At 37.9% G+C, this 21,965-nt stretch overlaps 1 protein-coding gene across 1 annotated transcript in view; it reads right to left on the bottom strand.

Moving 5' to 3' along the window:
• The window catches only part of SPTBN5 (spectrin beta, non-erythrocytic 5), a 112,741-nt gene that overhangs the window by 73,903 nt on the left and 16,873 nt on the right, over window positions 1-21,965 (bottom strand). Inside the window, exons 12-23 of the mRNA XM_063318382.1 lie at window positions 21,290-21,496; window positions 20,029-20,217; window positions 19,141-19,293; window positions 16,041-16,171; window positions 14,481-14,732; window positions 12,327-12,614; window positions 11,556-11,799; window positions 10,780-10,919; window positions 8,963-9,062; window positions 6,592-6,762; window positions 4,360-4,524; window positions 795-1,021 (exon numbers count right to left, since the gene is read on the bottom strand). Of these exons, the coding sequence (XP_063174452.1) occupies window positions 795-1,021; window positions 4,360-4,524; window positions 6,592-6,762; window positions 8,963-9,062; window positions 10,780-10,919; window positions 11,556-11,799; window positions 12,327-12,614; window positions 14,481-14,732; window positions 16,041-16,171; window positions 19,141-19,293; window positions 20,029-20,217; window positions 21,290-21,496 (2,267 nt within the window). The remainder of the gene's footprint in view (window positions 1-794; window positions 1,022-4,359; window positions 4,525-6,591; window positions 6,763-8,962; window positions 9,063-10,779; window positions 10,920-11,555; window positions 11,800-12,326; window positions 12,615-14,480; window positions 14,733-16,040; window positions 16,172-19,140; window positions 19,294-20,028; window positions 20,218-21,289; window positions 21,497-21,965) is intronic.

Genomic DNA, 21,965 nt, shown 5'->3' with positions numbered 1-21,965 from the left:
ACATACCTGATTGATTGGTCCAACTATTAGTAACGTAATAATACTAGACCAAAAGAGAAAGCAATAGGGACACCTACATGAAAATGTACCTAGGAGCTCTTTCCTCAACTATTTTACATTGTAATTATCCAATCTATGGAACATATGACAATTTTAGTTTGGGTATGTTGCTTTTGTGTAATTCGCTACATCTTCTTATGCAATACCTTCCAGAGTAACAAAAAATCTTTTTTGGTGACTGGGAGCAGCACTTTCTTTGTTATTTATTTATTGGTCTCCAAGGCCAGAAGTATGCCACATAAGAAGGTCACCAAAGAGGAAGTGATTGAAAAAAGCACAGTCTCCTTTTTGCATGTGTTTTGGGGATGGAGAGGAAGTTTAAAGGGGTACATTAAGTATGCTAAACCAAACAAACTTGATGTACCTATTTCATACTTTTTATTTGCTTTAAAGAGAGGAAAGTCAAATTTGAAGGTTGCTACTGAGAATCAGCAGGGCAATCTGGGAGTACTCTGTGGGCTGCCAAAATGGCTCTGGGGGCTACTTGTCTCTCTTCTCCCAGCAAGTCAGGGCAATATTTTACTGCTACAAAAAGCCCTGTGAGGTAGATTAAGGTGAAAGTATGTCTTGCTATTTTTGCATAGCAGAATGGGAATTTGACTTTTTCTACAGTCAACCTCAGTACTCAGTTTGGAGCATACTAGTAGTTTTTCTGCTCTCTGCCTTGTACAGTAGTTTGCTCTACTTTAGAAGTAGCCTTTGGATTTCTGATCCCTGAAACAAGAGTAGCTCACCTTTCCAGATACCTCTGTGTCTCATCAAGAATCCTCTTTCTGTCGAAGTGATGTGTAGCTACGCTCTTGGCGTGAGACACAATGGAGCTCATTTTCTCAGCCAGTCCCTGCATTTCATTTTCTAGCTGTCTATGCTCCTTGAGTAAATTGCGACTGGAACGCAAATCATGACCCAATTCTGGATCTTGAAGCATCTTCTCTATCTTCTCTATCTTCTCGTCAGCATCCTAAAGAGGAAAATGTAGAGGTCAAATACAAATGTGCATCTTTGTTCCTCACATAGATTATATAGTGCTGGTGAAATATATGGTCAGTCACCAAGCTCTACCCTTCCTTATCATTAACTTTTTCATGCAGTTATGCATATAAACTTACTTTAGTCTCTGCCCTGACAATTTCTTCTTCCATTTAATACAAATACGATCAAGCAGAGTCTCTTTAGGAAGCATTCCTTGAAATTGTCAGTGGAAGCCACAATTCTTTGTTTTTTTAGAAGGATGTTTATGGGCAGTTCCAGACAGCCAAAGTCTTGCCTCTCTTACCCTAGTAAATACTCCGAGTATTCACTCACTGGAGCACAAAGCTCTATAGTGGCCTTTCTACTGTTCAAGAAAGGGGCTGTGAGTCTACCCCACATTGCATACCTGTTCTGTCTCATTCAGAACCAAGGATGGAAAATTCCCAGAGCCAGATGGTTCATGAACCCACAGTCACTCAGCTTTGCTAGGATTGAGCTTAAGCCTGTTTCTTCCCCAACCAGATGCTGATTTTGATCTCTTCAATATGTGATATGGAACTGCAACCATCTCTGGAACTAGGGGCAATAATCAAGACTTTCTCTCCTGAATCTTTTGATCAGCAAGATTACTCCAGTTTTGAGATACTCCATGAGGACTCACTGGATTGTCATTCAGAGAATACAAATGTTCTCTTCCTGGTTTCATGGAACATTGTTGGATGGATGGCCAAAAGCTATGATACCTCCTTTATTACAATAAATATTTAAATATATTCTATATCTTGTTCTTATAGGAGACTTGGGTCACTGTACTCCAGGCATTTGATTAGAACAATCTCCAGCAAGAAAGGTGGCAGAGCTAGGTATGAGGTGGTCTTCTTTGTCTTTACCGACCTACAAGCAAAGTTCATAATGCTTATCCCACAGGCTGTTGCAGCTCCAAAGAAGTTTAAATATCTGTTCCCCCCCCCCCAAAAAAAACTCTACATTCATAGACATAAACAGCTATGGCATGAATTAAAACCCTATTTAGCCAGTTGTTTAAATGACCATCTGGTTGCTTATGTTATTGCAGGAGGAGACTTGAATTCAAAAATTGGAATAAATGTTATGACCTCATATACAAAATATCAAAGGTACCCTCCAGCCAGTTAAGACAGGTTATCATTACTTAGACATGTTTCAAGGGATGCTAAATTATTTATTTCTATTCATTTATAATATCTATATCCTACCTTTCTGTTTGTTACACCCTAACACAAGGCGCTTACAACAATTAAAAATACGGAGCATAAAACATAACAAATTAATGCAGTTAAAATAAAAACCAAAATTAAAATAAATCATTAAAATAATTAAACATTGAAAACTTGATGTGTTTTATCATCTTTCTAAATGGGGAGCCAAATACACTTCCTTAGGGAAGCATTGCATAACAATGCAATTTGGCAGAGTTTAATATGCCCCAGATGGCTAATTAGCTGGACCTATTTATTCCAAATGGTGATAATCCAGGAAATTTTACTTTTTGGTCCTGATGCAAAATACCAATCTTCAACTACCTGATGGCATCCTGTTGTTTACTAATCTATGTCTCCAACTTTGAGATTGAACCTTATCCAGGTAGTGGCTGTCAGCCACTGGCTCTAAATTTTGAGCATGACCTATTCATGCTGAGACAGTATTTCTTTTCAATACTGAGCTGGACTCCAGGTTTACTTGGATCAAATGAAATGAGTTCTTTTGAATACTAATGAGTTTCAGGCAATCTGTGATCTGTTTCAGGGGATCATTCAGGAAATTGCATTTTTGATAATTCAGAACTTTCAGAAGTGTCTAACCAATAGAAATAAAATTAAAATAAAATATCAGGCAAGTACTATATGGAAGATTCACTTCTAAAATCTGGATTAGTCAAGATTCTGTAGAGGCCATAAATAATTATATTGGAACCTCTAAGTTGTATCTGTCCAACTCCAAAAGATTTATTGGAAAGAGAAAGTGGGCCTTTGAACAGCTTTGGGTGGTGCATCAGTTGTGCCTGTTCTTGGACCAGGAGGCCTTGCTCACAGTCACTCATGCCCTCATGACCTCCCACCTGGATTATTGCAATGCACTCACATTCCTATGCTAGCTGGAAAATGTTTACCAACACTACTTTATGGAGATGATGTTATTATATCATAGATCCCCATTGGTCTCAGGAAAGCACCAAAAACTTTAATGCAATACTGAACTGATACTTATCTTCTGCTTAATTTTCAGAAGACAAAGACTATCTGGTTTGCCAAAAGCCCCATGATGAGTAACTGGAACATCCAGAGCAATCACTCAATAGGTAAAATGTTTTCAATATCTGGAAGTTATATTCCATGTCTCATGTAAGAAGAGGACCCAAGCTGACAATGCAGTGCAGACTAAACAAAGAAGTGCTCCAGGTTTTTAAAGGCTTTTCTGCTTGAAATTGGGTGGTTTTATGCCTGCTGCTATTAAACTAACTGAAGCTAAGTAACTGAGTCAAGCTTTATATAGAGCTCATTGACTCCTCCTCTCTAGAAACAGTACAATCTAAATTCTTGATTCCCAAGTACATCCCTGATGCTACCTTGCAGCTGGAGGCTAGTTTACCCAAGTGGGTGATCTTTAATCTCTGGTTAAAATTTAAGTCTTGCCAAATGGTTTTGGCTCCTCTGATGATTCTTGATAAGAAGTTTAATTCATCTCGGAAAAGAACCCTATTGCAGAAAACTGCTGACCTATGGCCTTTCCCCAGAGCTTTTGCTCTGATTTGATTTAAGATGCTTCTTAAACAGTCCTGGATATTGTATAGCAAAATGAGCTAAATCTAGTTTTGAATCCGAAGACACCTTAGAATTGTCTAACCATTGCAGAACCTCTTTTCAGGCTTGATTGAACTTCTCATCTGCTTTGTTAAAAGGGGATTTACTTGGAATCCCTAGGAGGAGTGTACCTGCCCTTGTAGCTTACAGCTGTCAGAACAGTTCGGTATGTCTTACTGTGGTGTGATTTTTATAGGGATTTATACAAGAAGCTTCTTATGCCCATTCTAGAAAATTTTCCAGGTCTTTCAGATGAAATACTTTTCTCTTTCTACTTTCAGACAGGCTGCCTACTTCTACCTTTAATTTTGCTACATTTTGTGGGGCAACATGGAACATGAGGATACTAATAAAACTGGCACTTCAACTTGAGTACTAGTTGTAGTGCATAATTTCCTTTTGCCTTAATGTACTGTCTAGACTTTATAGTATTTGTAGGGTACTTTAAATTTGACTGTAATAATTCATTCATGCATTAGTTCCTGACCTCAAGAAGCTCCATGAGTTGTTCCTGCTGACCAGCCTGCCTCAGTTTATCTCCACGTTCTATCATCTTGCTGTAAAGCTTCTCCCATTTCTTCTTTATTTCTGACATTTTGTCCTGAATGGAATCTGCAGCATAGTGGTCATTTTGTACCAGTTGATTTCCAGCCTGGAGAGATGCATTACATTTAGTCAAAAACACTTCTCTTGTTAACTTTGGCTATTTCTACTTGCTGATCTTTATTCAGAGGAAGTGCATGTAGTACAAACCTTTAACCCTCAAACCACAAAGCAGTTATCAATAACAATAGTATTACAACAATACATCCTGAGTGAAAATATATTGTCCATACTTCTTAATTGGTGTGATATGGGCAACAGTATGTTGCTTGCAAGGTAGTCTCTAGATTAGAGATCTAGCTTGCATCAGAATAGCCTGGGGTAAATCTGACTTTGATTGTGCTTGTGGCATTGTACTTTGATTGTGCTTGTGGCATTCTAGCCAAAATGTGCCCACACTGACCAGTACAAGTATTATCTTTCTCAGTGCAGAATGCAGTTTGTGGCATGGATATGATTTAGTCTGGTGATCTAGTCTATAACTTTTCTATCTTACTAAAATGAGCTACTGTATGTGAAAGGCAGGATGAATAGAAGAAATCAGTATCTATTGGCCAATCTGGTGATGATTGATTTGAATGAAAGTGGTCTGATCTTGCAAGTGGAATTGATGAATGCATGCAGGAAAGTGAAGGTGTAGATTTAATTGTGAATTAAATATATGTCAGAAAGTATGAAATGGTGTAATCTAGGTTGTTCTGGGTGGGTATGAAAGTATGAATTCATAGACTGGTGGTAGCTCTGTATGTTATATTCCAGTGATATTAAAGAACTAGGCACGAATTTGGGGGAAATTGTGCACCATTTTGAATGAATGAATACTATCTAGGGGAAAACGATTCTGTTATACCATGTGAATAAACGGGTGAGAATGAAATGAGAGCGCACAGAACAAATGATTGGTGACTGCATTCTGAGTATCTGCTTAAAGAAAGTTCTGTTTGTTTCATATATGAATTTTAAGCATAACCTCTTACGTATCTATGCCAAAGATATGCATATAAATCTAAAAATATATTGATTCTACTGTTTTTGGTGAAAAACCAAAACAATTAGTGAAGGATAAAAAGACAAAAGATTCTGAATGTACAGTAGGCCATTATCTGGTAGTGTCAAGAGTGAATCTTGGGGGAAAATAAATATGGAAGAAAAGAAGTAAAAGTAATGAGAAGTAAGTCGAATAACTCAAACAGAATGTACTGTATAAGTCCTTTATGAAAAATAAAAAACATTAAAAGATAGATTAAAATCCCAACAGAATGTCTGGAAGAGGAAAGAGGCCATGGAAGTACTTGGAACAGAATGAAAAGAGTTTTGAATATGCAGAGCTAATAGAAAATATGAGAAAAACTGCCTGGTGGAATGAAGTGAAAGAGGCAGTGAGTGAGGGGGGAAATCACATTATAAGGCTACAGGTATAGATGATGTAATGTTAAAGTATGGATGTGCTTTGTTTATGGACTGACTATGAAAACTGAACCTGGAAGAATAACATTTTGCTTACCCCAAGAGAAAGTAGCATGATGGTTATGTATGTATGCATGTTAGTTATAACAATATTGGAAGCCCTAATATCACTTGGTTACAGTTTAAGATTACCTGAAAGACTAAAATACTGTTGTTGTTGTTTTTTGCTGCAGAGAAATTCTGCAACCATTCATGTACTTTGCATTATCAGGATGTGCACTCCAACATGAAAGCACCTAAATTATGAGGTTTCTAAGCCGACCATGTAGTCTTAGGTTTAATATTAGAAACCTGATTGTTATTTTAATTTTCTTTAAAATAAATTAAACCCATCGGTTGCAGGAATTCTAGAGGAAGTCATCACTAGTGATTTTTAGCATCAACCAACTATTGCTGTGGTAATATAAAGTCTTCTAGAATACCATTAAACTGATGGTTGCATGATGCTATAAATTGCTAGTGTGGAAGTCTTCCAAGATTCAACACTGTTGATTCAACACTGGACATAAGCTTGCTTTCTTATTAGTTATATCATAGCAATCTTCGTAGAATAGCTGTATGTAATTTTGTAATTGTCTCATTAGCCAAAGATTATCAAAATGCTGACCCTTCTGCTAATCATCCTTCTACCTCCATGAGACCACCTTACCGTCATCAGCTCCATAAAATGCTTCTTATTGGCCATCATTTCCTGTTCCGCAGCTTCATGCCTTTTCAGCTTCCGTAAGATATTTGATGGGTCACGATAAGACTCATCTGATGCTATCTTGTATTTTTCTTCCATCCATACAAAGAGCTCAGCAGTGTCACGAATGAACTCCTGCAATTGTATACATTAGATTTTTAAATGGGGCACTGACTCAGATGTTCCTCTCTTGCTAGGAATTTTAGACATATAGTGCAATGGGCATAAAAGAAAGTCTTGGCTCAAGCCTGCGAGAACTTGAGTGGACAATACAGTATAGTGCAATCTGGCATATTAAGGACTGCTATGACCACAAGTACTTTTTGCTGAAAATAGAAAAAAAAATGAAATGGTGACTTCTGGATTTGCTGATTAAAAAGGTTGAATATGGGATAGAGGGGAACTATGTGATATAATCTTAGAGAGGGAGGAGGGTTAATAAATTGGTTTATAACTGCTGTATAAAAGGTCAGAAGTTGCTTCTTTAATTATCTTTTCCTTTTCTTCTTTTATTTGTACCGTTTTTCACACTTCCTTTTTTCTTTTTCTTAACTTTCCTTTATATATCTTCTTGTATTTATCTTTTATTTATGTAAAAATCTTCAATAAAATATAATTTAAAAAAAAAAGACTCCTACAATCATTTCTGCTCACATGGGTGGCAGCAAATAGCTGATCTTGTCTATTTTTTTTTCAACCTCAGCAGGATTGGATTTGTACTTGGATAGGAGATTGCCGGAAATTCCAAAGCTAGACTGGGAAGTGGAATACACATCCTGGGAAATGGTAGTGGCAAACCACTTCTGTATCATTGTCAAGAAAAACTAGATGGATGTACAGTGAAGTCACCAGGAACTGAACTTGACTTGAAGAAGACCTCACCTTTATGATAGTTTCCAACACTTATTTAATGCCAGTGTAAAATATAGAAATAAAACATCTTTTGCCCAGAAAATGTAAGGACTTCATAACTGTTTTTTAAGAAACATACCATCCAGTTTCAAATGAATGTTCAATCTGCCTTTTACAATCCCAGTGAATGATAACAAAACTCAGTGTTTTCCCATGTCAAGGCTATCAAAAAGTGATCTTGTAACCTAGTCTACACACAGATAGCTTTAAATGAGAGGACGCATTCAGACATGTGATCTTTCAACTGGAACAAGCATCTCTCTGGAGGTCAGAGCACCCTTAACTCTGGTAAGATTCCAGAAGGCATTTAGGATCTGGCTGTTCTGGTGGGCTTTTGGGAATGAATGTGTTTAGTTTCCCTGCCGATGTGGTGCTCGTGGAAAATTGTATTAATGTTAGTTTTGTTTTGTCTCCCATATTATCTGCCCAGCGGATTTGATCCTACAGGTTGGTGCACTCTGGTTCCTTCGATTAAACAGTGTCATCTATTGGGACTCAGGAAGTGCGCCTTCTCTGTAGCAGTGCATGCCCTCTGGAATGAGGTTCTTCCCAAGACTTGAATGCCACCCACCCTGGTAGTGTTTTGAAGGGCCTCAAAGACTGGGTCTTTGCCCAGGCCTTTGGTGAGGGTGAGTGAAGTCCCCTTAGATATTGTGGGTTGTTTTTCCTTTATCCTCATCTGGTTGTTTTTCCTTTATCCTCATCCTTGCCATCTTTACTCTTCATTTTTGTCTCTTGTTGTTTTTCTTGGTTTTCCTCTTTTAAAAAATTTGTAAAACCCAGATTCGCTAGGAGTCAGGTGGCATATACTTTTAATAAATTATTATTAGTAATATTAATATTAGGTTTTAACCCAATTACCGTATTGTTAGCCACGCAAAGTCACTTCCAACCAGAGGGGCATATGAGTCTCAGTAAACAAAATGTAATTAAATTAAGTAAAAGGAGTGTAACATATGTTTTTTTTCCTTGTATGTGTAGACTGCCTATTACCATGACATGCTAAACCAAAACCAAACCAAACATAAGTTAGCTCACAGGAATGTACAACTTTTCTGGGCTGAGGGCCACACTTGGCCTTTCAGTAGTATGCCACAAGCCATTCTCCATAAAACAGTGGGTGGAGAAGAGACAAAACTACTTTTACATTTCCTTTAAATTAGATATAGTTCTTGTATTTAATCATTTTTCCATTCTGCCAGGGATATACAGTATATTTTATATTTTACTAACAACTTTCAGAACTTGGAAGTTACATGTGGTCCTGGGGTCATTGGTCATATACTTCTGATTTAACATGACATGTAACACAACAGTGAGATCTACATGAAGTATGCTGGGAATGTAGAGTTGGAAAATGCACAATTCAGAGTAATAAATTCAAGCTTTCTACAAATAGTCTGTGATACATCAACATTCTGACCTGTAGTAGAAGAGAATCTAATAGTCTCCTTTTTCTCTGCTCATTATTATTTATGAGCAATTTCCATCTTTCACATAAGGTAACCATTGTCTTCTCAATCCTGCAGAAGAAGTAACAGATGCTTTAATTTCTCCAAAAAAATATTCTGGAGGAGTGGGAGGGGACAGAAAGAAAAATAGGGAAGTAGCTATCATGGCTTCAATAAATGGAATTATAGGAGTTGAGGCTAAATATACAGTCTCAACTCCCATAATTCAATGTACATTACTACAGTTTAATCTACAACGAAGTTTACATTTAGTAGAGCAAATACGCTTGCTTTTTTCTGGTTAAAAGAAGAAAAGTTAGTGTTATACAAATTCCTTTTATGAACTTACTGGCATACTTCAAAATCCAACAATGATTATCATTGTTTTTAATTTCATAAATTATTTTTCTATCAAACTAATTCATCATAAGGCTTCTGAATCTTACTAATGCTATAGGCTGGCTTCTACATGAATTAAACTATACTTAACAGATAGTAAACAGCTGCATGACATAGAGTTATAGGACTCAACTGTCAAGATGCAACAACCGAGTTTTCTTTGTGTGGCTAAGGGAAACAGAGGCACGGTGAATCTAAGTGGTGTGTTTTATGCTATTCAGTGGGATCACTTCAGACAATAGGTCTCTTCATGGTTTTCATTAGCCATTAAAATTAATGCAGTGCCAAAATTTGTCTTTGTATAAGCTATTTCTTCCCCTACTATAAAAGCTTCTGTTTTTCTCCTTTATGCTTAGGATGCTTAGAATTTCTTTATGTGCTATTTTTGAGCTTATTTCACTGTTAACTGGTGGTAGCAATTGTTGTTTTTCTGATACCATTGTCTCTATCACTTTGTGGGCTCTCTGGTGACCCATGATGCTTCCCAATCTGAAGAAGCCCCATAGGATGAGTTTCCCATGGGAGTCTTCCCTTGGAATTTAATTACAGCATGGGAAAAAAACCAAGAAAGTTGCAGGCTAATGGAGATGTGATATAATTATGAATGACAGGACACTCTCATACATCTCTTTGTTGATTTGATAAATAAGAAAAGTGAAGAAGCCCATACCCCCACCAATGAGAATTTCACTGATCTTTTTTTCTTTCTGCAAGAGTGAGATATTTCTTTTCCATCAAATTGAAAGAGAATGAGAAAAAGGGCAGAAAATAATAAGCACAAGACTAATTCTAAGCTTTCCTCATATGAGCTTCCACCTGAGAAACAAAAAAGCAACAAACTATTTCTGAGAGCTACTTCCCTGCTTTTTCAGCTTCTCAGGCACATTAGATGGATAATTCAGAGGATTTTAGTTATATAATGAGAGAAATGACCATCTTCCAGGCATGATCTACATAGACTACTGCTCTCAATGCATTGTAAATCCATTCTGAAAGCTTAAGAGGGTATTGCTAGTCCATCTGAGTTCAGCAGAAGAGTTAGTAAAATACAGAAGCTGCTATATTCTACACAGAAGTGAAGCAATCACATTTGCCATTGGTTTTTAAAGTGCATTTAAATTGCAGCAAAATAGCTTGCAAAAATATAAGGTGTCTTGTCATTGCTAATTTATTCTGAATGCAAACCTAAGGCTGTCTTTAAACCAGCTTCTAAAAAGATATATTGCTTCATTTTTTTTCTGGATTCACCCCTTTATTTACAGCATGCACACAAACATACACATAGGCAAAGAGAGTCTTGACACACAATTTATGAGTGTCTTGATAATAGGTTTGTCCAATCCCTCAGTCTCTCCTCTTTTGTAGATCTCCCAAATTTCAAAACACATACCGGTCACAAGCAAAATGACCCCTTTCTATCAGCTGCTCTCCTTGCGCATTGGCTGCATTTGCTCGATGTTTCAGCACCAGGAGCACTTGTTCAAAATCCTCATGTCGCTTCAGGAGACTCTGAGCTGAATCCATGTGGTCCTGAAGGTAAGACAGTAAGAGTTACGATATCCGCATATTATTATTTCATGGATATCTCCAGAGCACATGAATGCTCTGGAGAAAGAGCCAGAGGTGCCCTGAAACATGAGACAGCTGGATGAGGGCAGTGTAACAATAACATAAGAGGGCTCATTTTTTCCAAGAATTTAATTAAGATTCTTAACTAGGATGCTAGAAGGTGTGAACGGCTACTATAAAATAATACCTATTCTCCGTTTGCTTCATTTGTTATGAAGTTCTGAGTCCAACTGAGTGGAATCTGCCTGTCAAGAATGGAGGAAAGGCTTATGTTCCCGACCTTGCATCAGAACATGGGGATATTGGTCTGAAAACAGCTTTCCTTCCTCCAGAGCTGCAGCTTACAACCTCACTGCAGGTATTTTGTAAAGCAGGCATCACCATGTAACAGGGCATTTTGTGGATAATTGTATGGGTTTTGTTGACTTACAATGGATAGAATGCCATGCTATTACTCATATTTATTCGAGCGTTGGTTTTAAGTGATTGGCTTCTGTATTTTTAATCTTGTTATTGCAAACAGTCTGGAGTTGTATAAGATATATAAGCAATAAATAAACTCCACACTACATTTGAACTATAATAATTAGTATTTACCCCAAGATTATCAGTCTGAAGAAAGGCTTCACGGCTGGAGATGGCAGCAAGGATTGAATCAACTTCTTTGATGAATTTCTGCAATTCTATATTCTCCTGGAGCTTTTTCTGCCGCTTTGTCCACAGGTCATCCAGCTCATTCCTTCCTTGAGCAACTCTGTCCATATATTCACCAACATCAAAAGCTCCAATGTTGGATAAACTATCTGCAACCTTCTGACCTAGTTCTTGCAGCTGTTTAAATCTGTCAAAGATTCCAAAAACAATTGCATATATGGCTTCCCATCTTTTTCTCATTTAAATTGTATTCAGAGTTACACATACCTCCTTACAGAGGCATAACTGATTAAATACTGTATATCTATTCAATCTTCTGTTCTCAGGTACACAAGGGCAATAGCATTCAGTTGGTACTGAGGGATATATTGTCCTGGTCCTTACATTGCATTAAAGTATGATGTTATTTTGGTTTAAAGAGTTGTTAGTTCAGCCATTATAAATCGTAACCATCATATATGACTTATTATGGCTTTGTATTTTATGTAAAGCCAACAATTGTAGCCAACAAACCATGACTTAGCACAGAGTTTGTAGACCCCACCTCTGCCTTTGATAACTGCGAGTAATATATGATTAGCATGAGTAATTACCTCTGATAGTCCTTTTTTATTACTGTAATCACAGTTTAAAACTGTCCAAATAGGTACTGCAGACTGTACCATGATTGGCATCTGAACAATTCTTATTGTTACTACATTGTCTTACAAGTACCTGTGGTTCTGGCTATGTATCTCTTTCAGCAAGTCCTGGTGTTCTTTCAAGAGCTGCTCTGCAGAGACCACATCTATACACATCTCCTCACTTGTCACTTTCTCCTTCATACCATCAATCCACAAGAGGAGTCTATGGCTCTCTTGCAGAAAAGCTTGTTGATCCCTTGCTGTTTGCAAAACCACTTTCTTCTCCTCTGCTTTTAACTTTAATATTAATAACAGCTTATCCATGTCTTCTCCGTGTTCCTTTATGGCATGACTCTCTGCAGGACTGGTATCCTGGATTCTGTATAATGAAACCAGAGACACATTCTTGAATTAGATTTGGTTCCAATTATTAACCCAAGGTGAATTCCACTGAAAAAGGTATGTCTGTTATATTGATGTATACTACAGTGTTCTCCTGAATACTGTTAATTCATTGCTTTTGTTCCATATCCAAATATTATTATACTGTAAAAACATGATTTGGGAATTCATCTAAACATATTTCCAGAAAATTAATTAGGATCTATGTTGGTGCATATAGAGAAATTAGGATCAAAGATGCATACAACTTTGGGCTAGAGATACCAGCTGAAAGGTAATTCTAGTCATGTGCTCATCAGCTTGCTGAGTGGAGGGTTGCTCTCCATTGCTACTCCCGGATTGCTACTCTGAGATGGAAAATACTACTACTCCCAGATTGCTACTTTGAGCTGAAAATATTAAATTAATTGATGTGAAATGTCTTGTGCATTTAGGGAAATGCACTAATCTATGAACACATGAATAGTAATATAGTAGTCAATTCAACAAGGTCTAGGTTGGTGTAGTGGTTAAAGGCACCAGGCTAGAAATTAGGAGACCATGACTTCTAGTCCTAGACTCAAAGCCAGCTGGGTGACCTTGGGCCACTCACTCTCTCTCCGCTCTAGAAAGGAGGCAATGGCAAACCACTCCCGAAAAATGTTGTCAAGAAAACTGCATGAATTAATCTGGGCAGTTGCTAGGAGTCAAGACTGACTCGAAGGCACACACACAAAAGTTAATTCAAAACTACTCAACCATGAATATCACTGAGCAATCTTGGGAAAGTCATAGAAACCTAGGAAGCTACCTTATGACAGTTGGGATTACTTCTAGTTGGGCATTGTTTGATGGGCAAAAAGTGTTACTCAGTGTCTCAGGGAGGACTTATAAATCACTTTATATCTGATGCTTTTAAAGGTATGAGTCAGGGTTGAAACTAGTAAGACAGATACTCTACTATTGGGCCTCATAGTCTGGAGCCTTCTCCTGATACAGGGTTCATTTTAGCTAAGCTAACTTTGTGATTGTTACAATGAACTGGACAGAGTGGGGTAAGATAACCTTGCAGGTTATTCTGTGACCCTTGAAAGAAGGCAGGAGTTATCATAATCAAAAGAACAGAACGTGAAAAACATTGTTTTGGGCTTTGAGTATACAGGCTATTCCCAATGATATTGATATTATATCTGATGCTGCTATATCTGGGCTGCAAATTGGAACAGCTCTGAGAGGTCATCAAAGTGATACAGAAAACTCCTAACTGTTTGCTGCCAACTTGTGATCACCATGATTTTTGCAGCACAAACAGGGTAGCTCTAGTTATTCCCAATTTTGGGGTGGATTGCATAAAATAGAACTATCCTATGGTTCTCCACCATTCTTATATGCCTAGTGAGCGGGAGGGAGAGCAGTTGGCAATGTATGGCTGCTTTCATTTCAGGGATTGGGGTATTTTAGTCAAGGATCTGAGATTTACATTGATATGCCCTAAATTTTGCCAATACAAGCAGGCATTATGGGTTACCACTTATCTTTATTCATGGAGAAAATCTATCTATGTGGTCACTAAGAGTTGATAACAATATGATAGCACATAATCAATCAATCAATCTCTATTCAAATTAAGTCCAAACTCCCATCTATTCAATGAGGCAAATGACCCTTCTAAAAAGGAAAATGCATCTCAGTATCATTCCTGCTAATCAACTAGAGGAAGATGTATGCTAGAATTAATCATTATTCCTATACCTAAGCCGAGTTAGATATATGGGTGTCACTCTTTGCTTAAATTGGAGACTAGATAATTCTTGTAACAACTATAATACGATTACTGTAATATAGCAAAGAACTGATTTCTTACGAATTGGCTACCCTCTTTTGGTATTCAATTTTTCTCTCCAGAACTAAGATTTCTCTTTCACAGGCTGAAAGCTTGCATGCCTGCACTTCCAAGACAGCAGGCTTGCTCCCACGTCCCAAATCCTCAAGGTTGGTTATCCTGTCTTGTAACAGTTCTTGAGTGTCTTGGCAATCCTGAAGGAATATCTTTGCATCAGTGACGCCAATCAGCTCTGAGCCTTTTTCTTCTTTTAATGCTTCCAGACACTCCCACCTACAATGAGTAGACAAAAATAAAGATAGCTTTAGCAGAGCTCATTATGGTTAATCAGGAATAAGCCTGCATATATACAGAGATATTGTACTTTGAGTTTAGGTTTTAAGAATAATTTAAGAATAGGAAGCTGAGAATAACAATAGTCTATTCACTTTGTTCTCTAAAGTATACTGCAAACCAAATATGCACCTGAGTATCTAAAGAACATTGTAAGAATTTTACCCATCACAAGGCCATAAACTGAGCCATTACTGTATCTTCTCTCATAGAAGAGAGAAAGAGTGATGCCAAAAGCTAGGCAACTTTTATTAAAACAAGTTCTAGGACTTTCTCTTGGTAATCGTTAGCCCAACCCAAGTGCTAATTACATTAGTCACTTTAGATGTTTTAAAATATTTACAGCCCATCCACTTTCCAAAAGCCCTTGGGGCAGGGTATGATCTATAATTTGAATATGTCTTTCTTGTTGAGTGATAGAGAAAACAAGGTGCCAGGTGTTGTGAAATGTGAGACCAGCTTTGATGCCCCACAAGTATCTCATTAAGGAAGTGATATGAACTGTGCAAATAAAATTAACATACAGTACTTGTTTTAATTATGGAGAAAATGGCCAAAGGAAATGTTGGAGTGCTTACAGGCTAAGGTTAGGGCTGCCAAGGAAATTTCAATTATCTTGCCAGAACCTGATAAAAATGCTACTAATATCTTTGGGGCATAATTCGAGAATGGCTGTGAATGCACTCACCTATGATTGAATTAAGCAAAGGTTTTTTCTCTTATGGTCACACACAAAACCATAAACGAACTGTAAGAGCTGGTTTCCACAACATGCTAGGCCACAACACACTAGGCTAAAATGTGCTGGCTAGTTTGTGGTTCAGTGCAACATGCAAAGACAGCAACTCCTGGTAACTGCCTGGACAAGACCCTGAAATTTTCTTGGCAAGGTTTTTTGGAAGTAGTTTGCCATTGCCTCCTTCCTAGCGTTGAGAGAGGGGGACTGGCCCAAGGTCACCCAGCTGGCTTTGTGCCTAAGGCAAGACTAGAACCTCCAGTCTCCAGGTTTAAAGCCTAGTGTCTTAACCACTACACCAGACTGGCTCTCTTGTTTACTATTACCTAGGTAAAATAAAAATACATGCTTTCAAGACAGGGGAAAGCTAATTATTACATATCTATTTAAGGGTGTGGGTCCTTTCAAACATTTGCAAGTTAGAGTCTTATATATCTTCTGCACCGAAGTTTTTAAAAAGACCATGTATCGAAGTTGACAATATTCTTTATTTGTTATGAGCTGTTTTTTACCTCTTGTTTATCTCTTGCTGACGAGTTTGGATCTCCTCCTGTTTTCCAGGAGAGCTCTTAGAAAACACATCTGCTGAGCAATTGATCTCATCCAGCTGTTTCTTCCCAGCAGCCAATTCTATTAGGAAACTCTATGGAAGGAGACAGTAAACTAAACTATAAACATTCACCTCTAATCTTTACCATACTTATTTATGGAAATAAACAAGTTATCCTGGGGAGAGAAAATGAGAAAATGTGTGCATCTTGCTATTTTGTCACCATCACAATTTGCTGCAGAAGCTGCTGGCAATTGTTTACAACCTGCCTTATGAAAAGTTTTTTCTTTGTTATAATTACTGTTTTTGCGTATCTTGCATGTTTCCAGATGGGGCAGTTTCAGGCACTACCAGCCAGAACTAATGGGCAGCTATTCCATTTTCACTCCTTAACAGCTTTTTTTTGTGATTAAAAAAAAAGTCTGAAAAAATGGTGGGAAAAATGGGAGGATTACAAATGGAAGATGACAACATCAGGAATACCACTTTAACTGGGTACCGGGGGTCTCTCCCTACTGCCCATTTTAAGTGCTCAGGATAAACTCAGGCCTTGAATGGGCAGAAAACTTTACCAGCATTTATTCATTTATGCAATTTATTAATCCAGACAGTGTTTAGGCAATTCAGAGTTACCAATGACAGAATAAGAGAAATAATAAGTATGATAGGTTATAAAAAGGCAAATTAATTCATTAAAATAAAAACTAATATTGGTGCCAATAGGTCCATAGTCACACTCCGTAACAATGGATGTGGCTCAGAGAGGAGGTGAGTTTTGACTACACCCCTGGGTTCTGCTATCTGTCAAAACTCGCTCCAGGTTTTGTTTGTTTTGAACAGTTGCTACTAGGGGAGTGGGCTGTGTGGTGGAGTGGGAAAGAGAGCTGGCTGTACTCCTTCCTCCAGCAATCTACCTAGGGCTTCTCTTGAACAAGCACACAGCCATTTCTTGACCCAGTCTAAGAACTGATGAGCATGGTTTGCTGCTGGCTGACATGTTTTGAAAAATGTTTGAACAGGGTCTATCCAGCTGTCAAAATAGCCAGCCAGTTCCCAACAGCTGTTGAGTACATCCCTCTTTCAGGACTCTAAGCTTGGGATCAGGGGAGAGAGTCCTGTTGGAAAGAGCCAGACTATCCCACTGCCCCACCAGAATGGCTTTGACGGACCACGCCCAGAGTCCGAGGCATGCCTGCAGCAGCCTGAAATGCCCCAAGATGTCAGGCTCATCCCACTCCATAGGGATCATTTGAATGTAACACTAATAGAGTAGATGGTGAAGTGAATTAAGTTGTACCCACACGAAAGCTGCTAGGAGCTGCTGCCTGCTTGGGATGTGTGTGTAAACGTTACTTTAACACTGGAAGACCTAAGGATAATTTAGGGCTGTCTCAGGTTGGGGATGAGATGAAGGCAATACCATGGAAACATGTGCACCCCAAAAGTGGGGGAAATCCAGGGCATGTTTACCCTGGGGTTAGATATAAAGGGGGAAAGGGCTTAAGGCTTATAAAGGCATATCTTGCCTGGAAAGAGCCTCTCTGCTTTTTTTTTCATGCCTTCCTTTTTTTTAAGCAGAGCTCAGGATTAAACAGTAGATTGCGTATGGACACAATATGCCCACAGATACAGGTAGTCCTCGCTTAATGACGGTAATTGGGACCAGCAACTCCATCACTAACTGACGCAGTTATAAAGCGCAATGTCCTGTGACTGTGCCAACTTATGACAGCAGTTGCAGCAGTTCTGGTTGTTGTCATTAAACAAATCCTGTTATGGTTGTTACACACATCACGTGATCACCATTTGCAACCTCCTACTGGCTTCCCCATTGACTTTGTCAGAAGCTGGCAGTGACGCTTGCAAATGGTGATCACATGACCGTGGGATGCTGCAATTGTTGTAATTGTGAGCTGGTTGCCAAGCACCCGAATCGCAATTATGTGACCGTGAGGATGCTGCAATGGCAGCAACTACAATGACCGGTCGTAAATTTCCTCATTCAACACCATTGTAACTTTCAACAGTTGGTGAATGAGTAGTCGTTAAGTGAGGACTACCTGTTTTAAAGCTTACCAGTGCCTCCTTGATTTTCTTTTAATGAAATTTGTTGCCTCCAGTTTGCCTTCTAGTTAATGACAGTTATTTTATAATTAGGAAAGTCTCCCCCTGCACTCTCCCCCAGGAAACATTCTGTGAGATCACCCTTACCATATTCTCAAAATTCAGATGTGTCTTCTTTGAAGCTGTAACTTTTAATTAATGAAAGAACTCCTAGCATTACTTTCTATATAAAAAGTACACATCAATACTGTCATTTTAGGAATAAAAGCATAAACACTTTCTGGAATTGAATAATCTAGCATAAAATTCCTGAATTAGGATTAATTAAGATATCTGATTCAAGCCATTTAACTTTGAATTGAAATAATGATGTCCTGGCTCTTTTCAGTTAACAGTGAGCTTGTTAAATCTCGAATTACCAGTTGTTTAATAATAATAATAATAATAATAATAATATAATTAATATTATATATTAATCCCTTTGCTTAAGCTTTGCACTGGGTTTTGTATTGCAGCTCTATTTACCCTCACTAGTTACCATTTTCCCAATGAGTGTGTGTTTGAGGAAGCATCTGGTGAATGGGCAATTGCTTACCCTCCAGGGGTGTCTGCAGGGTGTAGCCCAAAAAAGTCAAGTTGGTAGCACACACAACACACATAAAAAACAGGTGGAGCTTCGATCACACTGTCATGGCTGCCATTTTGACTTTTTTTACCATAACTTCTAGATCCTCTGCTTATCCCATAATCAGTCTTTAAAGGTATTTCAGTTGCCTTAAGTCTCTTTGTTGTTTTGTCTGCTACAGACTAACAATGAATATTTCATACTCTGAACAAGCACAAGTGATCTTCTTTGCAGATTTACCAGACAACAAGAGGTCTAACCATAGACTAAAAATCTTGCCATGGTTTTACTGAAATTTATTATTTCATGTGACTGGTAATCTTTTGCAAACTAAAACAAATCAGAAACTCAAAGTACAGCCTTGAATTAGGACCTGGAATTTCTGCTGCATAGCTTCCACATTGTCGGCTTTGGGCTGAATGTTCTGGAAAATTTTTTCTTTGTCATCTATCCAAGACTGAAACTCTTCGCAGGAGTTGTAGAACTGATAGAGTTGGATTCTTTCTTCTAACTCTTTTTTCCTATGCTGTTTGGAGGAAATTAGAGATGCTGGAATAAGCACTAAAGCATTGCTGGTAAAGTAGCAATAAAATTAATCAGAAATATCAACTGAATTAAAAAATCCAAGTATCTAAACCAACATTCTATGCACCCACCTACACTTGCCTCATCCTGCCTCACCCAAACATAAGGAGCATTATGCCAACTAGATGAGTCCTGGATTGCACTGAAACCTCTATAGGTCTCTTTCAGACCTCTCCCATGAATGTGTGGAGCAGCCTTCCTCAGCCTTTTGACCCTGGAGGAACCCTTGAAATATTTTTCAGGCCTCGGGGAACCCCTGCAGGTTCGGGCTTAAATATAGGCCAGAAGTTACAAAATTATTATATTCATTTCATGGGTAGGCCTGTATATATGCATTAGCAGTGTTCTTAAACTAAAAATAAGGAATGAAACTTACCTCTTTAATGTGAAGTTGCCTAAATTCTAAATAATTTTTTAAATAAATCATGATCTCCCAGGGAATCCTTAGTGAGCTCACGTGGAACCCTAGGGTTCCATGGTACCCTGGTTGAGAAACCCTGGTCTGGAAGCTAGGGAGAAGGGGGGATGTGGCTGTGTGCAAGGCCCCATTCTTTCTCCATTATGAGCTGTCCACAGATTCAGTTAAATGACTGAATGAAACTTAAAAGGCTGTCTAATATTTCACCTCAGAGAGAAAAGCAAAAGAATCCAACAGACTATTAGGAAAAAAGGGTACCTCAGCCATGGTTTGCAGTTTTTCATACAACAAAACAACATTCTTCTGCATTTTCCATATGTTTTCCATAAGAAAGTATGAATCAGAGCTAGTAAGTTTGGGAAAAGTCTGTAAAAGATAATGATTTGATGTAGTTTTAGTTAATCTCTGGTTGTTGATTTCTGAACTTCCTGCTGGCACAGATGCCATCTGCCCAAAGAAATAGACACAAAATTCCATGCTCATTATTGAGTTCTATCACTCACAAATGCTAAATATGCTTAGTTCCAGCTTCATTAATATAGTTAGAGATTGATAAGTGTTACAAAATAAGGTGCCTCTAAAAGATGGGTTTTTATGAAACAGAGATACTTAAGTGTAGTAACAGGATAAAATCAGACTGCCTTAGAAAGTAAGGTTTGTAGTAAATTATGCATTATTACTAAATAAGGACAGGTATTAATTATGCATTATTTAATTTGTTTTTATAGGGACAGAGAGAGGAATTCATGTGATGTCTTTGAGTCAAAATAAGGATTGTGTACAAATATTTCAATATCTTGAAAAAACTTATATTTGGTTTTGATTTATTGTTGTTATTCCTGTTTATGCCATGGTGTATGGTGTGGTGGATGCAAGGGTTGTTTGCAAGAATAGTAAGTTATAGAGAGTTGTAATGAATGGTATTGAGTATATTAGATTTAATTAAATTTCCTATGCACTCGTGACATACTGGCCAAATGTTCCAAAATTGACCAGTTTTATCCTGACCATTGGCAGGGAATATTGCATATGGCATGGGTACAATTATGGCTAGTAACCTAGATGCCAACTTTTCATTTTACAAATTGAGCATTTGATATTATGGAGTAACAAGAAATCCCTCAGGATGAAGTTCTTATATGTATATATGAAACCATGATGGATAAAATGTCAGGCCCTTTATAGGTCCATAAGGGAAGGAAAGAGTGCCATTTGTAGGGAAAAATTTCATCAGAGATCACAGGAACTGAAGAGAATTTGTTTTAAACAAGTATGCTATGGATAAGGGCAATCTGAGATGTGTCTGTTTAGTTTAGGTCAGTGTTTTTCAAACTTGGCAACTTAAAGATGTGTGGACTTCATCTCCCATGCTGGTGGAGAATTCTGGGAGTTGAAGTCCACACATCTTAAAGTTGCCAAGTTTGAAAAACACTGGTTTAGGTGCATCATAAGTTCACATATATTTCGGGCAGGCGGTTATGTAAATTAAAACAAAAAAGATTGCCTGGGTGCTACCTACCACCAGTGAAGCATGCTGTACCACAGAATGGGCCTGTTCTTCCAAGTGGCTTATTTCTGTAGAATAAGCAGCAAGCTCCTTCTCCAAACGAAGATGACGATGCAACAAAGCTTCTGCACTAGATTCATCTTTCCCATAATCTTTGCTGGCTAGGAGAGTATGCTTTTCCAGAAGCCAGGAGTCAGCCTCATCGATATCGGCAAAGAACTGAAGGGAGAAGCAGGTTCATGGTATTGTTGTGGTACCTACAGATAACATTCCACTACCGAATAACTTATCCAAAGGAAAAGAACCATTTTCTTAGATTCTGATTGAGGAATGCCTATTGCTTACTGCAGAGGTGGACAATTTGGAGGCCCAGAGCTACATTTTCCTCACACTGATAAAAATTCATTAAACTTACTCAAAATTGATAGCACACCTGCTATCAATTTTGTGCAAAAAAAATTCACTCAGCATGTTTTTTTTAAAACAGATTAAAACCTTAAAACACACACACTATAACCACATAAGTCAAAGCCCCAGTAAATAGTAAACTGCTAGAACAGTGGCCTCATTTACTGCAGCCCCATATAAACTGTTAAGTAGGCCATATAACAACCCACAGATTGTTCACTCCTGTTATAGTGATAGAGAATCTTCAAGAATCCAAGGGGAATGTTAACTATTATTTTTT

The sequence above is a fragment of the Candoia aspera genome, chromosome 1 (genome assembly GCF_035149785.1).
Source record: "Candoia aspera isolate rCanAsp1 chromosome 1, rCanAsp1.hap2, whole genome shotgun sequence".
Lineage (NCBI taxonomy): Eukaryota > Metazoa > Chordata > Lepidosauria > Squamata > Boidae > Candoia > Candoia aspera.
This window is presented reverse-complemented; position numbering and strand designations above follow the sequence as displayed.